Source organism: Ranitomeya variabilis, chromosome 4 (assembly GCF_051348905.1).
Source record: "Ranitomeya variabilis isolate aRanVar5 chromosome 4, aRanVar5.hap1, whole genome shotgun sequence".
Taxonomy (NCBI): Eukaryota; Metazoa; Chordata; class Amphibia; order Anura; family Dendrobatidae; genus Ranitomeya; species Ranitomeya variabilis.
The window spans coordinates 329816094-329828578 of NC_135235.1; the positions used below are offsets into that span (position 1 = coordinate 329816094).

Below are 12485 nucleotides of genomic sequence, written 5' to 3' on the forward strand. Positions count from 1 at the left end.
CAAGCCAAAATTCAACGTGAGAAAAAATAACAACAGAATGCTTTTTCTATCATTGAATTTTCGCTTTGAGAAGGCAGTTTTTGTGGTCGAAACGTCACCATACTTATCATGTGTGTAAGTTTTTAATATGACAGATACCAGGGTGGAGTGGATTTATAATATGTAATGCTGATTTACACACAATCCAAATGATCTGAGTGGTTTAATCTCAACGCGTTTCAGAGTCCGTCTGACTCCTTCCTCAGGACAGCTTGACCAGATAGACTCTGAAACGCGTTGACATTAAACCACTTTCTCCTGAGATCATTTGGATTGTGGATAGCATTACATATCCTAAATCCACTCTACGCTGTTATCTCTCTGAAAACACTTGTGGAAATTGTATCAGCTGACATTGTCGTCTCAACAGTGGTTGTGCCTTACACAACCCCTTCAGGTGAGCTTATACCTTTTCATCCCCACCATTTTACTTGGATAAGACCCTATTGCGCATTGCATTTTTTAATCTAGCTGAGTTTTTAATATGAAGCAAATATTAGAGAAAATGAAAATGTTTGAGGACTATATGGTGCCTTGGAAACCTTCTTTTTCCTCTATAATGTTGTGTGGTTGGATGAAGAGCCACTACCAAGCAAGCTTGGATTGCAGCAGTGGTGCAGGGAGTCCGATACAAACCTGTCCATCTTCAGGTACAAGATCTCAGCTACTAAGCTTCAACTCTTAGTCCGTTGTCCTGCATTGCACAGATAATGTGTCACCCTCCCTGTTGTATGGCTGCAGAGGAATGAAACACTTACTGCTAGGTTCTCACAAAATCTGATGCCCTGGGATTCTAGAAGTGAGACACTCTGTGATCAATGTATTGTCTAGAGACCCTTCTAATTCATGGGAACTGTCTAAAGTGGGGAAGCTCTTTGAAGAAGATTAAAGCCCCAGTACGGCAAACCTTTTTGCTATGCTGTAAAATTACAAGTACTAACCCTGCTGCCCTCTGCTCCCGTGTCTCTGTGTCACTGTGACTCGGCTTGCCATCTCGAGCTCTCCTAGATCAGCCTTGTCAAATCAACACTATCAGTATTAAAGAGGTTTTCCAAAATCAGAAAAAAATTATGCTGTGTATTTCTTCATAACCAGCCTACTATCTAACTATAGATTAGGGGTGACTCTTCCCTGACGTATGATATCAAGGGGAGAAAAGTTGAACTTCAGTGACCAGCCCTTCTGGTCAGCACCGAGATAATCCGATGCCAGGCTCATTTGGCAGCTGCTCTCTCATGGAAAGCACAGGAGCACTTGCCCGAGCCTTACGATGTGCACGGTAGTCAAAAGAGATAGCGGTCACAATACACAATGTAATGTGTATGGTCAGTTTAAGACCGAGAAAGCAGAGAAGAGCAGCACAAATTAATAAAAGACCCCTATCTCACATGATAGATAGCCTATCACTCTGATGCTTCTCACTGGTTTTATATACTGTGCTGCATCGGTGTATGCCCAACTACCCATGTGACCACTGCATCCCATCACTAGCGGCGATTAGCTGCAACATTTAAATAAATAATAAGCAAATTAATTCTCTTTTACTGACTTTTTCATTTAATGAAACACAAATGAAATGTAACTTTGTGAAAACTTAAAGGGGTTCTCCAGGACCTAACAATCCATAACCAATCCTTAGCATAGGTCATTAATACGAGATCGGTCAGGAAACTACTCTCGCCACGTCCATTAATCAGCTGCGGCAATGGTCAGATATAAGTGATATCTGTGTGTCACTCGGTGGCCAATATTCTGTACTTTATCTCCCACTCACTAAGCAGCTTATACATTTTTACTCTGGATTGATCTGACTATAATAGTAAATGATGGGTTTACCTCTTCTCTTTCAAGGAAAAATATATGGACCTAAGAAACTGAGTTGCCTGAAACTGTGTTATCAGACCCTGGAATGACTATTGCGGCATTCATGTTTATCTCCAAATGTGGATGCTATGAAGATCGTCATTCCACCAGAGACCTCCCCAACTAATCCACTGTCACAATGTACCTGCTGGCCAAACAATACGAACACTTTGCCTATATCCTCTGCTTCAACTGGACATGATCTTTGGACAGAATGATGACCCTTGTGGTCTCCACTCATCCACATTGATTCTCTTTTCTCTGGCCATGTATGATGAGATGAGGACAATCAGTATAAATATGATGCAGGACTTCCCTGAAGCCCTGCATTTCATCTTGTACAACGGAGCAATGGACACATGTCAAGTCAGGTAATCCAGTGGCGGACTCTTGAGGATAATGTGATATTCCCACTCAATGATACACTTCTGGGTTCATGTTAGGTTTAAATTTTTCAGACAAAATAAATTAATGGTTTTATGGAGATGCTACGTTCAAAAAGTTTTAGGAAATTAAAATCTCCCAAAATAGTTTATTCTTTTGCGCCTCTCAGATTAATTCACAATGCAAAATGATTGTATGTTTACATGGCTGTGTCTGAGAGGTTTTATCTACATTATGTGTTTTTTTTCCATTCTTAATGGTATGCCAAAAAGTTGATTCTGGTAGAAAGTAGGCAAACCTCCCAAATGGCCCCCATCTATCCTTGTCTTGCTGGAATCCAATCAGGATTAACAAAACAAAATCATTATCAACATGAAAGTCCTAATAGAACATAAAACATAATGTCTGCAGACTACATAATCCGTACCTATAGGTGGGCAAATATTTGATTGACCAGAGACACCTTACACCCCAAATATGTAACCAACCCATACACAGACATGGAGGCTCCGCTTCCACAAAGGGCTCGGTGTCCACAATGTAAATAGATAATGGTGGCCTTATCCACAAATATAATGACTGCGTCTTCGGAGACTGGATCAGAGAATCGATCTATAACCGAATTGCACATATACTGTATATTTTTAGAAGAATATTGATGAAGCTTCCGGTATAAGGGCATGTGCATACAACGTCTTTTAAACTCAGGATACCCCGCCAAGTCTTTTTCAAGCGGAGCCATTTTTTTGGGCATACTTAAAAGCCACAGAAGATGCCAGGTGTCTTCTGTCTGTCTTTTTTATGTCCCCATAGTCTTCTTTACTTAGTTTGTGGCGTCTTCCAAGCGGAAGCTACCTGTAGTATGATCAGGTCACTTTTTGAGTTTCTCTTGAAACCTGAAGTGAACAAAAGACTGAACATATGAACAGCTTGTCATTTGGACATAGAAATTATGATATGATCAATCTTTTGATCTTTTTAAGGCACTTTTTTCAAATGGGTTTCAGAGTGGCCTTGCCTGAAAAAGACGTGGTGTGCACATACCCTTCCTGGTAACCTGGAGACAAAGTTTAGCACAAAGTAGAGTCTATCACTGGTAGCGTGCACTGACAATCCTACAGCTATCACTTCATCTTCTCATTCAGAACTTTCTGCATTATCATTTCAATATTGGCTGGGACTGATGGGTCAGATCCATCCATCCCCAAACATTAGATATCAGCATAACACCTCAGGGCAGGAAGGGCACTATTCAATCTCCTAGAGGAGCACACAACTATACATTACAGGGTCTCTTCTACAGACGTTAGTACTTCTTATCATGTTGAAAAAAGACTATCTATATATAAATATAAATATATTATATATACTTATATATTTGCATTGGTTTGTGTGTACATTTGAGGAATCTAATAGTGCTTTGCCTATGTTTTTTATGTATGTGAAAATAAAGAATCAAATCCTAGATTGACCTTGTTTTTGTTGCAGCCCCGTCTTCTTATTTACCAGCACCATGTACAATAAACATTGCTTCATAGCAATTTTGTGGAGAATAAAGACAAATATAAGGCAAACTAGATGGTGGCCCGATTCTAATGTATCGGGTATTCTAGAATATGCATGTCCACATAGTATATTGCACAGCCCACGTAGTATATTGCCCAGCCACGTAGTATATTGCCCTGTCACGTAGTATATTGCCCAGCCACGTAGTATATTGCCCAGCCACGTAGTATATTGCCCAGCCACGTAGTATATTGCTCAGCGCTGTAGTATATTGCCCAGCCACATAGTATATTGCCCAGGCAGGTAGTATATTGCCCAGCCACGTAGTATATTGCCCAGTCACGTAGTATATTGCACAGCCCACATAGTATATTGCCTAGCCACGTAGTATATTGCCCAGCCACGTAGTATATTGCCCAGTCACGTAGTATATTGCACAGCCCACGTAGTATATTGCCTAGCCACGTAGTATATTGCCCAGCCACGTAGTATATTGCCCAGTCACGTAGTATATTGCCCAGCCACGTAGTATATTGCCCAGTCACATAGTATATTGCCCAGCAACATAGTATATTGCCCAGCCACATAGTATATTGCCCAGCCACATAGTATATTGCCCAGTCACGTAGTATATTGCCCAATCACGTAGTATATTGCCCAGCCACGTAGTATATTGCCCAGTCACATAGTATATTGCCCAGCGACGTAGTATATTGCCCAGCCACGTAGTATATTGCCCAGCCACGTAGTATATTGCCCAGTCACGTAGTATGTTGCCCATTCACGTCTTATATTGCCCAGTCACGTAGTACGGTATATTGCACAGCCCACGTAGTATATTGCCAAGCCACGTAGTATATTGCCTGGTCACATAGTTTGTTGCCCAGTAACGTAAAATAAAAAATAAACATAAACTCACCTTCCTAAGTGCTGTTGAAGTCCTGGTGCCTGTGTACGGTGCACGCGGCAGCTTCCGGTCCCAGGGTTGGTATGGGCGCAGGACCTGTGATGACATCGCGGTCATATGACCGTGACGTCATGGCAGGTCCTTCTCACGCAGGCGCGCAGGACCTGTGATGACGTCGTGGTCACATGACCGTGACGTCATGGTATGTCTTTCTCGCATAGCATCCTTGGCACCGGAACCTGCTGCTTGCACTGCCGAGGACACCGCGCCACGTCGGAGGGTGAGAATAACCTTTTTTTATTATTATTATTTGATTACAGTTATAGAATCAACCATGCAGAACACAGCTCTAAACACTGTTGATTATTACACTGAACTTATTGAACAAAAACATAATGTAGCAAAGACGTATCAAGCATAAGCAACAATGAAGAAAAATGTAAGAAATCCCTCTGAGAAATGAAAAAAAAAATAACAGAGTAGTTTAAAATACAGTTCCATGTACAAATATTACATAAATGAGAAAAAAGGACACTCAGGAGGCAGGTGACTGTAAGATTTATACATATATATAGTTAGTCAGAAGCTGACTGGGTTGGATCCAGGCAATATCCTGTGGCAGAGGGTGTTGCAGGGGAAGATTCAGGGGGGTCTCTGTCAGGGGTGGGATCCTGACAGTGGCCTAGCGAACAGAACGTTACGGAGCCGCGCCTGCACCCGTTGCGGAGGCATCCTAACAAAAGGAAACGAAGCGAGGTTTATTGTGGAGAAGTGAGAAACGAGATCGCAGCAAAAAGGAGATAAAGCCAGTAGGAGTCGTGCCGTAAGATCGAGGCAATATCCTACTGAGGCGCGTAGCCGGTGGCCGGAACGCCGAGGAAGTATTAGGCTCCAAGCATTACTTCAAACAGCGGCAGGACAGTTAATTTTAGGTTGGTTGTCTCACTTAAATCACCTAAGCAGACATAGGGGGCAATTGTGGGAGAGGGGCGACGCTAGGGCCCGGAAGAACTCCAGGCCTACCCATCATACGGGTGCGTCCTATCCATATCATCTGGGGGGACGGAGAAAGAACATCAGAACAGATACGAGTTGTGAGAGAAGAACATCAGAAACAGACACAACAGTTGTGAGGACTATCCCGTGGTGCTCAGCAGGGCGCTAGTAGGTAGGCACTGATTTCCACCTGCAAAGGAAACTCTGGATGTGCCTTCGGACCGGCCGGTCTCAGCCAGCCCTGTTAGCAGTACTCTGGATTGCGGATCCTGAAGCCTTCAGTAAAGAGGTAAAGAGACTGCAACCCTGTGTCCTCGTTATTCATCGCACCTTGCACCATGCACCACCATCACACCTTTCATTGGAAGCCCCTTAGCAGGGTCACGGACCGGGTCTAGCCACTGTGACAACCCCAGAACTGAGACAGAGAGGCCCGGTACCGAGTACCCCGCGGCCCTGCGTCTGGGGGCGCTCCATATATATATATATATATATATATATATATATATATATATATACTAAATGGTGGCCCGATTCTAACGTATCGGGTATTCTAGAATATGCATGTCCATGTAGTATATTGCACAGCCCACTTAGCATATTGCCCAGCCCACGTAGTATATTGCCTAGCCCACGTAGTATATTGCCCAGCCCACGTAGTATATTGCCCAGCCATGTAGTATATTGCCCAGCCACGTAGCATATTGGCCAGTCACGTAGTATATTGCCCAGCTACATAGTATATTGCCCAACCATGTAGTATATTGCACAGCGACGTAGTATACAGCACAGAGCCACGTAGTATATTGCCCAGTTACGTAGTATATTGCCCAGCCACGTAGTATATTGCCCAATTACGTAGTATATTGCCCAGTGACGTAGTATATTTCCCAGCCACATAGTATATTGCCCAGTTACGTAGTATATTGCCCAGTGACGTAGTATACAGCACAGAGCCACGTAGTATATTGCACAGCGACGTAGTATACAGCACAGAGCCACGCAGTATATTGGCCAGTCACGTAGTATATTGCCCAGCTACATAGTATATTGACCAGCTACATAGTATATTGCCCAGCCATGTATGTCACAGGTTAAAAAATAAAAAATAAACATATACTCACCTTCCAGGGACCCTTGTAGTCCTGTCGCCTCCTTCTCGCGCAGGCGCGCAGGACCTGTGATGATGTTGCGGTCACATGACCGTGTCGTGGTCACATGACCGTGACATCACGGCAGGTCCTTCTCGCGCAGGCGCGCAGTACCTGTGATGACGTCGCGGTCACATGACCGTGACGTCATGGCAGGTCCTTGTCGCAGACCATCCTTAGCACCGGAACCTGCCGCTTGCATGGAGTGGTCAGCGGAGCTTCGCGAGGAGCGGGAAAGGTGACTATATAATGATTTTTTTTTAATTATTATTTTTAAACATTAGACGTTTTTACTATTGACGCTGCATAGGCAGCATCAATAGTAAAAACTTGGTCACACAGGGTTAATAGCGGCGATAACGGAGTGAGTTACCCATGGCATAACGCGGTCCGTTACCGCCGGCATTAACCCTGTGTGAGCGGTGACTGGAGGGGAGCATGGAGCGGGCGACGGGCACTGACTGCAGGGGAGTAGGGAGGGACTAATCGGACTGTGGCCGTCGTTGATTGGTCGCGGCAGCCATGACAGGCAACTGGTGAGACCAATCAGCGACTTGGATTCCATGACAGACAGAGGCCGCGACCAATGAATATCCATGACAGACAGACAGAAAGACAGACAGAAAGACGGAAGTGACCCTTAGACAATTATATAGTAGATAATATACAGTAGGTGAAGTAAGTATTGAACACATCACCGATTTTCTAAGCAAATATATTTCTGAACGTGTTATTGGCATGAAATTCTCACTAGATATCGGTAACAATCCATCCAATCCACACAGGCAAAGACATCAAGATGTCCATAAATTGTTATCTGTAACAATGAGAAATGACACAGGGAAAAAGTATGAAACACACGTACTGAAATGTATTTAATACCTTGTACAAATGCCTTTTGCTGGTGAGGACAGCTTCAAGATGTCTCCTGTATGGAGAAACTAGTCGCAGGCATTACAGGTGTGATTTTGGCCCATTCTTCCACGCAAACACTCTTCACATCCAGAAGGTTAAGTGGACTTTGGGTATGAACTCTGAGCTTTAGTTCCCCCCATAAATTTTCTATTGAATTCAGCTCAGGTGATTGGCTGGGCCATTCTAGAAGCTTTATTTTCTTTCTCAGAAACCAATTGAGAATTTCCTTGGCTGTATTTCGGGGATTATTGTCTTGCTGAAATGCCCACCCTAGTTTCATCTCCATCATCCTGGATGATGGAAGCGTATTTTTAGCAAGAATGTTTCAGTTCATTAATCCATTCATCCTTCCTTCAAGGATGTGAAGTTTGCCAGTGATGTATGCTGAAAAACTGCTCCATACAATAATGTTCCCACCTCCAAACTTCACTGTTGGTATGGTGTTTTGGGGTGATATGCAGTGCCATTTGGTCTCCAAACATGGTGTGTATTATGGCATCCAAAGAGTTACATTTTGGTCTTGTAGGATACTAGCAGGTGCAAAGGATGCAGTGACACACAGGAGGCAGGGCAAGGGTTAACAGGGATTTTATGTAACACAATAATAAATCAAGCAAGAGGGTATTATTGTAAAGAAAAAAAACAGCTCAACTTATCAGTCTCTAGGCCCTTGTAGGAGGTGGCTGGAAGATCCCTAGGTGGCGCCCCTGAAATAATGGTGAGAGCCCTGATAGTTCCGGCCCAGACACGCAAGAGGGACCGTTAGCGTGGCTCTCCTCCCTACAGTCTCATTTGACCAGACTAGATTCTCCCAGTATTTCACAGGCTTGTCTAAATGTTGTTGAGCAAACTATGAGGAGAGAGGAATCAGGGAGCTTCTACGTAGCGATGATTGGCTACCTGAAAGACACTTCCATGTTATTACAGTTTACATGGAATGGGTGTCATGTCGGACACTGTTCAGACCGGGTCGTCTGACAGACAGCGGTAATTCCGAGTTTGACCACTGTTTGCTCTTTGGCGTCGGCTAGTTTTCTTCTGGCTGCTCCGGGGTTAATTTATCTGATCCTCGGATTGGAAGCTGGGCCATGCCCATTTCCTTTAAATGGTTCTCCTGATCTTTGGGCGTCGCCGATTATAGCTTCTGTCTTATCCGTAGTTATCTCGGTCCGGAGTGGAGAGCTGGTTGTTGGAGAATCGTTGCTGGTGGTGTATTTTCCTTTGTCTTATTTACTCCTTCCTATATTTGTATTTATTTTGCCCTGCACCTTTATAGTGTATTCCTGATTGACTGTGGCGTGGTGTATATTTTCCTTTATCCTTGTTTGTTATAACTGTGGGTATTGGTCTATTGCATTCACTGGGTGGTGGGCGGTGGTGTTCAGTCTAGGGCTGAATCAGGAGACAGGGTGAGGGTGGAGGCCTGAACATGCATACCGTCAGTGTAAACTTCAGGTAGAGGGTCAGACAGGGTTTCCCTAGTCTGAGGGAAATTGCAGGGGCCCGGGTTATTAGCTCTCGCCCTCCTTGTATCCCCGTGACAATGGGCAATTCAAGATCATAGCATGCAACGTTGTGAACTTCTATTCCACTATTCCTCATCCCTTAGCCATTCTAGCTATATGGAGCCATTTAGACAAATATAGCAACTATTCCACCATTTTACATTATTTTATTATTAACTCACTTTCGCACTTGCTGTACCACAACTACTTTATGTTAAATTTCCAATTTTTTCTTTAAACACTGGGTGACCCAATGGGTTCAAAATATTCCCCGTCCCTTGCTATTCTCTATATGTTTCGGTGGGAAGAAATGTATATCGTCACTGAGAACAACCCTTTTCTCAATGACATATACACCAATAATTTAAATATCAAATTTACAGTAAACAGGCTCACTTCAGAGACCCAATTTTTGGACATATATTTAGCCAGTAACTCTACTACAAATAGAGTGATACATCTGCAGCGCCCCCACTGCCGCAGGGCCGAGGGGCACCCGGTACCGGGCCTCTGAGTCTCTGCTCTGGGGTTGTCACGGTGGCTAGACCCGGTCCGTGACCCTGCTGAGGGGCGCCCAATGAAAGGTGTGGATGGTGGTAGTAGTGCGGTGCAGTGCTGGTCACGGTAAATAACGAGGACACCAGGTTGCAGTCTCTTTACCTCTTTACTGAAGGCTTCAGGATCCGCAATCCGGAATACCGTTAACCGGGCCGCGCAAGCCTGGCCGGTCCGATGGCACATCCAGAGCTCCCTTTGCAGGTGGAAATCTGTGCCTACCTTCTAGCGCTTGTGTGTTGTGGTCCTCCCCTGCTGTGCTTACGGGATAGTCCCCACAACTGTTGTGTCTGTTTCTCGTGTTCCCTCACAACTCGATTCTGATGTTCTTCCATGTCCCCCAGATCTTATGGTTAGGACGCACCCGTATGACGGGGAGGCTCGGAGCTCTTCCGGGACTCTAGCGTCGCCCCACTCCTGTTGTTACCCCCCTGTGTCTTCCTAGGTCAATTGGGTGAGACAGCCCGCCTATAACTGACTGTCCTGCCGTAGGTTTGAAGTTTGGCCTGGAGCTCTATACTTCCTCGGCGTTCCGGCCACCGGTTACGCGCCTCAGTAGGATGTTGCCTCGTCTTACAGCACGACTCCTACTGGTATTCTCCTTGTTGCGTTGATCTCATTTCTCACTCAGCACAATAAACCTCGCTTCTTGTCCTTTCTTGGGGTACCGCCGCTATATCGTGCAGGCGCGGTCCCGTAGAATTCTCTCTGGTTGCTAGGCCTCTGTCAGGATCCCACCCCTGACAGGGACCCCTCTGAATCTTCCCCTACAACACCCTCTGCCACAAGGTGTTGCCTGGTTCCAACCCAGTCAGCTTTCTGATCTAACTTCCTATCCAACCCCCAGTTTTACCAGACTGTGAGGAGTGGCCTAATGCATAGTGCCCTTAGCTCCCCCTGGAGGCCAGACTGTGAAATGTATTGGTGTCTGTGATACCTGGTCAGAAGAACTCTTTCAGTGCCATTAGACGTACCATAGCCCCCCTTAGTGGCGGAGCAACAGTACTGCAACGACCAGGACTCTGGGGCGCTGCACTCCCCCCCGGTTAAATCCAGTACTCCTGGACTGGGAAGAAAACAACAATACATGTCAGCAAAAAGACATACAATTTTTGAAATGCAATAACAAGTAAACTTTAAGAGAGCTTCCCTTTATGGGAGGTGAGGACACTTGAACGTTACAAACATGGTTAATTATTTAAGTAACATACTGTAAATAACTTCTTTTACCCAACCGGGCATTCTACTAAGTGCAAATTTTTGAACAATAATTTAACTTTGCCTTTAAGGACGTACTCGCTGAATCCACTAAAGACCTTCTTATAAAACATTATAAGGCTAATCAACTTTTCTGCATTCTCCTTCTTTACATCTGCAGGACCACCTGTCCTATCTGCTCCAGGCCTACTGTCTCTCCTTTCTGTTACAGGACCGCCCCTTTCCGCCCGGGCCTACTGCCTTTCTACTACTATACATGGTATAGAACTTATCATCCATCTTTCAGTTCAGGATTACTGAGCCATCTCTGTATGGCTCCTAGGAGGACTCACTGACTAACCCCGTACGGGTTCACTTTCTGTCCTCATTCTTCTATCAACATCATTAGACATTTCTCACAATCAACTAGTTAGCTACATTTAACTTCTTCTTTCAAGACATTATTGCCATTTAACCATCTTAAGGCAACACTGTTCATAAGTGCAATATGTGAACATTCCCTTTAAGAGGGGACCAAGTCTCTATGAGGTAGTGCAACTTCTCAAGCTGCAAGTCTGTTCGCAGTAAGGACTCCGGTGCTGGTTCCAAGACCAGTGTCTTCGCAAAGAGTCCTTTCCTTGTGTAAAACCAGTAGAGAGCACCTTTAAGAAGGTGCAAACTATGTACAAAAAGTTTGTAATCATGCATTGTTCATGATTCAGCAGTTCTTTCAATGATGAATAAACAGGAAACAAAAACAAAAAGTAGAAGAAGGGATCCTGGGTAAACAAAGGGATCCCTTTAAGAGTTAACCCTGATCGGGTTGTAGCAGCAAAAGACAAACAGTTAACTATTTACATGTTCAGAAGATCAGGACATTTACTTGAACCAGTCAGGGGCAGCACCGGCGGAGGCAACCCCTTTGGATATTGCCCGCCGCCTGGTACTGCGTAAGGGGGAGTACTGTCCCATCTGGGGGTCTGCGTACCCACTGTCTTCCGTTCTGGGGCAGCTGGAGTACCGACCACCTGGGAGGACGCCCCCTTGGCCACGACACTGGTTGAGGTGACAATGTTGCAGGTCGTGGTTTTGATGACGGTGTACATCGGAGCAACCTCGGTGGCCTTGATGATGATCATGGGCTGACCACGAGGGGGCACCTTTGCTACGGGGGTCAGCTTCACCGGCACCTTAGTCGGGAGTGTCACAGGGCTCTGCTTCTTGTGGACATTCAGGGCGAACCACCCCTTTTCCCCAAAGTGCCTGGTGTAAATAACTTCGTCCCCCGGGTAGAGATCCCGGTCTGGGTGGCCCTCTCGGAGATGAGACTCCACATCCCGTCGGTTAACAAAGACTTCGGCGTACAGGCCCGGCTCTTTGATAAAGCCCCAGCCTCCGCGGAGCTTGAAGGCGACAACGGTGCCCTGCCTGTGCGGGGCCTGGTGAGCGATGGGGTCCTTGCGGGCC

General features: G+C 45.2%; 1 protein-coding gene and 1 long non-coding RNA gene across 2 annotated transcripts in view; one reads left to right on the forward strand and one right to left on the reverse strand.

Moving 5' to 3' along the window:
- The window catches only part of MCAM (melanoma cell adhesion molecule), a 119768-nt gene extending 116017 nt beyond the window's left edge, over window positions 1–3751 (forward strand). Inside the window, exon 18 of the mRNA XM_077250512.1 lies at window positions 1891–3751. Within this exon, the coding sequence (XP_077106627.1) occupies window positions 1891–1917 (27 nt within the window). The 3' untranslated portion in view covers window positions 1918–3751. The remainder of the gene's footprint in view (window positions 1–1890) is intronic.
- The window catches only part of LOC143764682 (uncharacterized), a 69876-nt gene that overhangs the window by 12566 nt on the left and 44825 nt on the right, over window positions 1–12485 (reverse strand). The window lies entirely within an intron of this gene.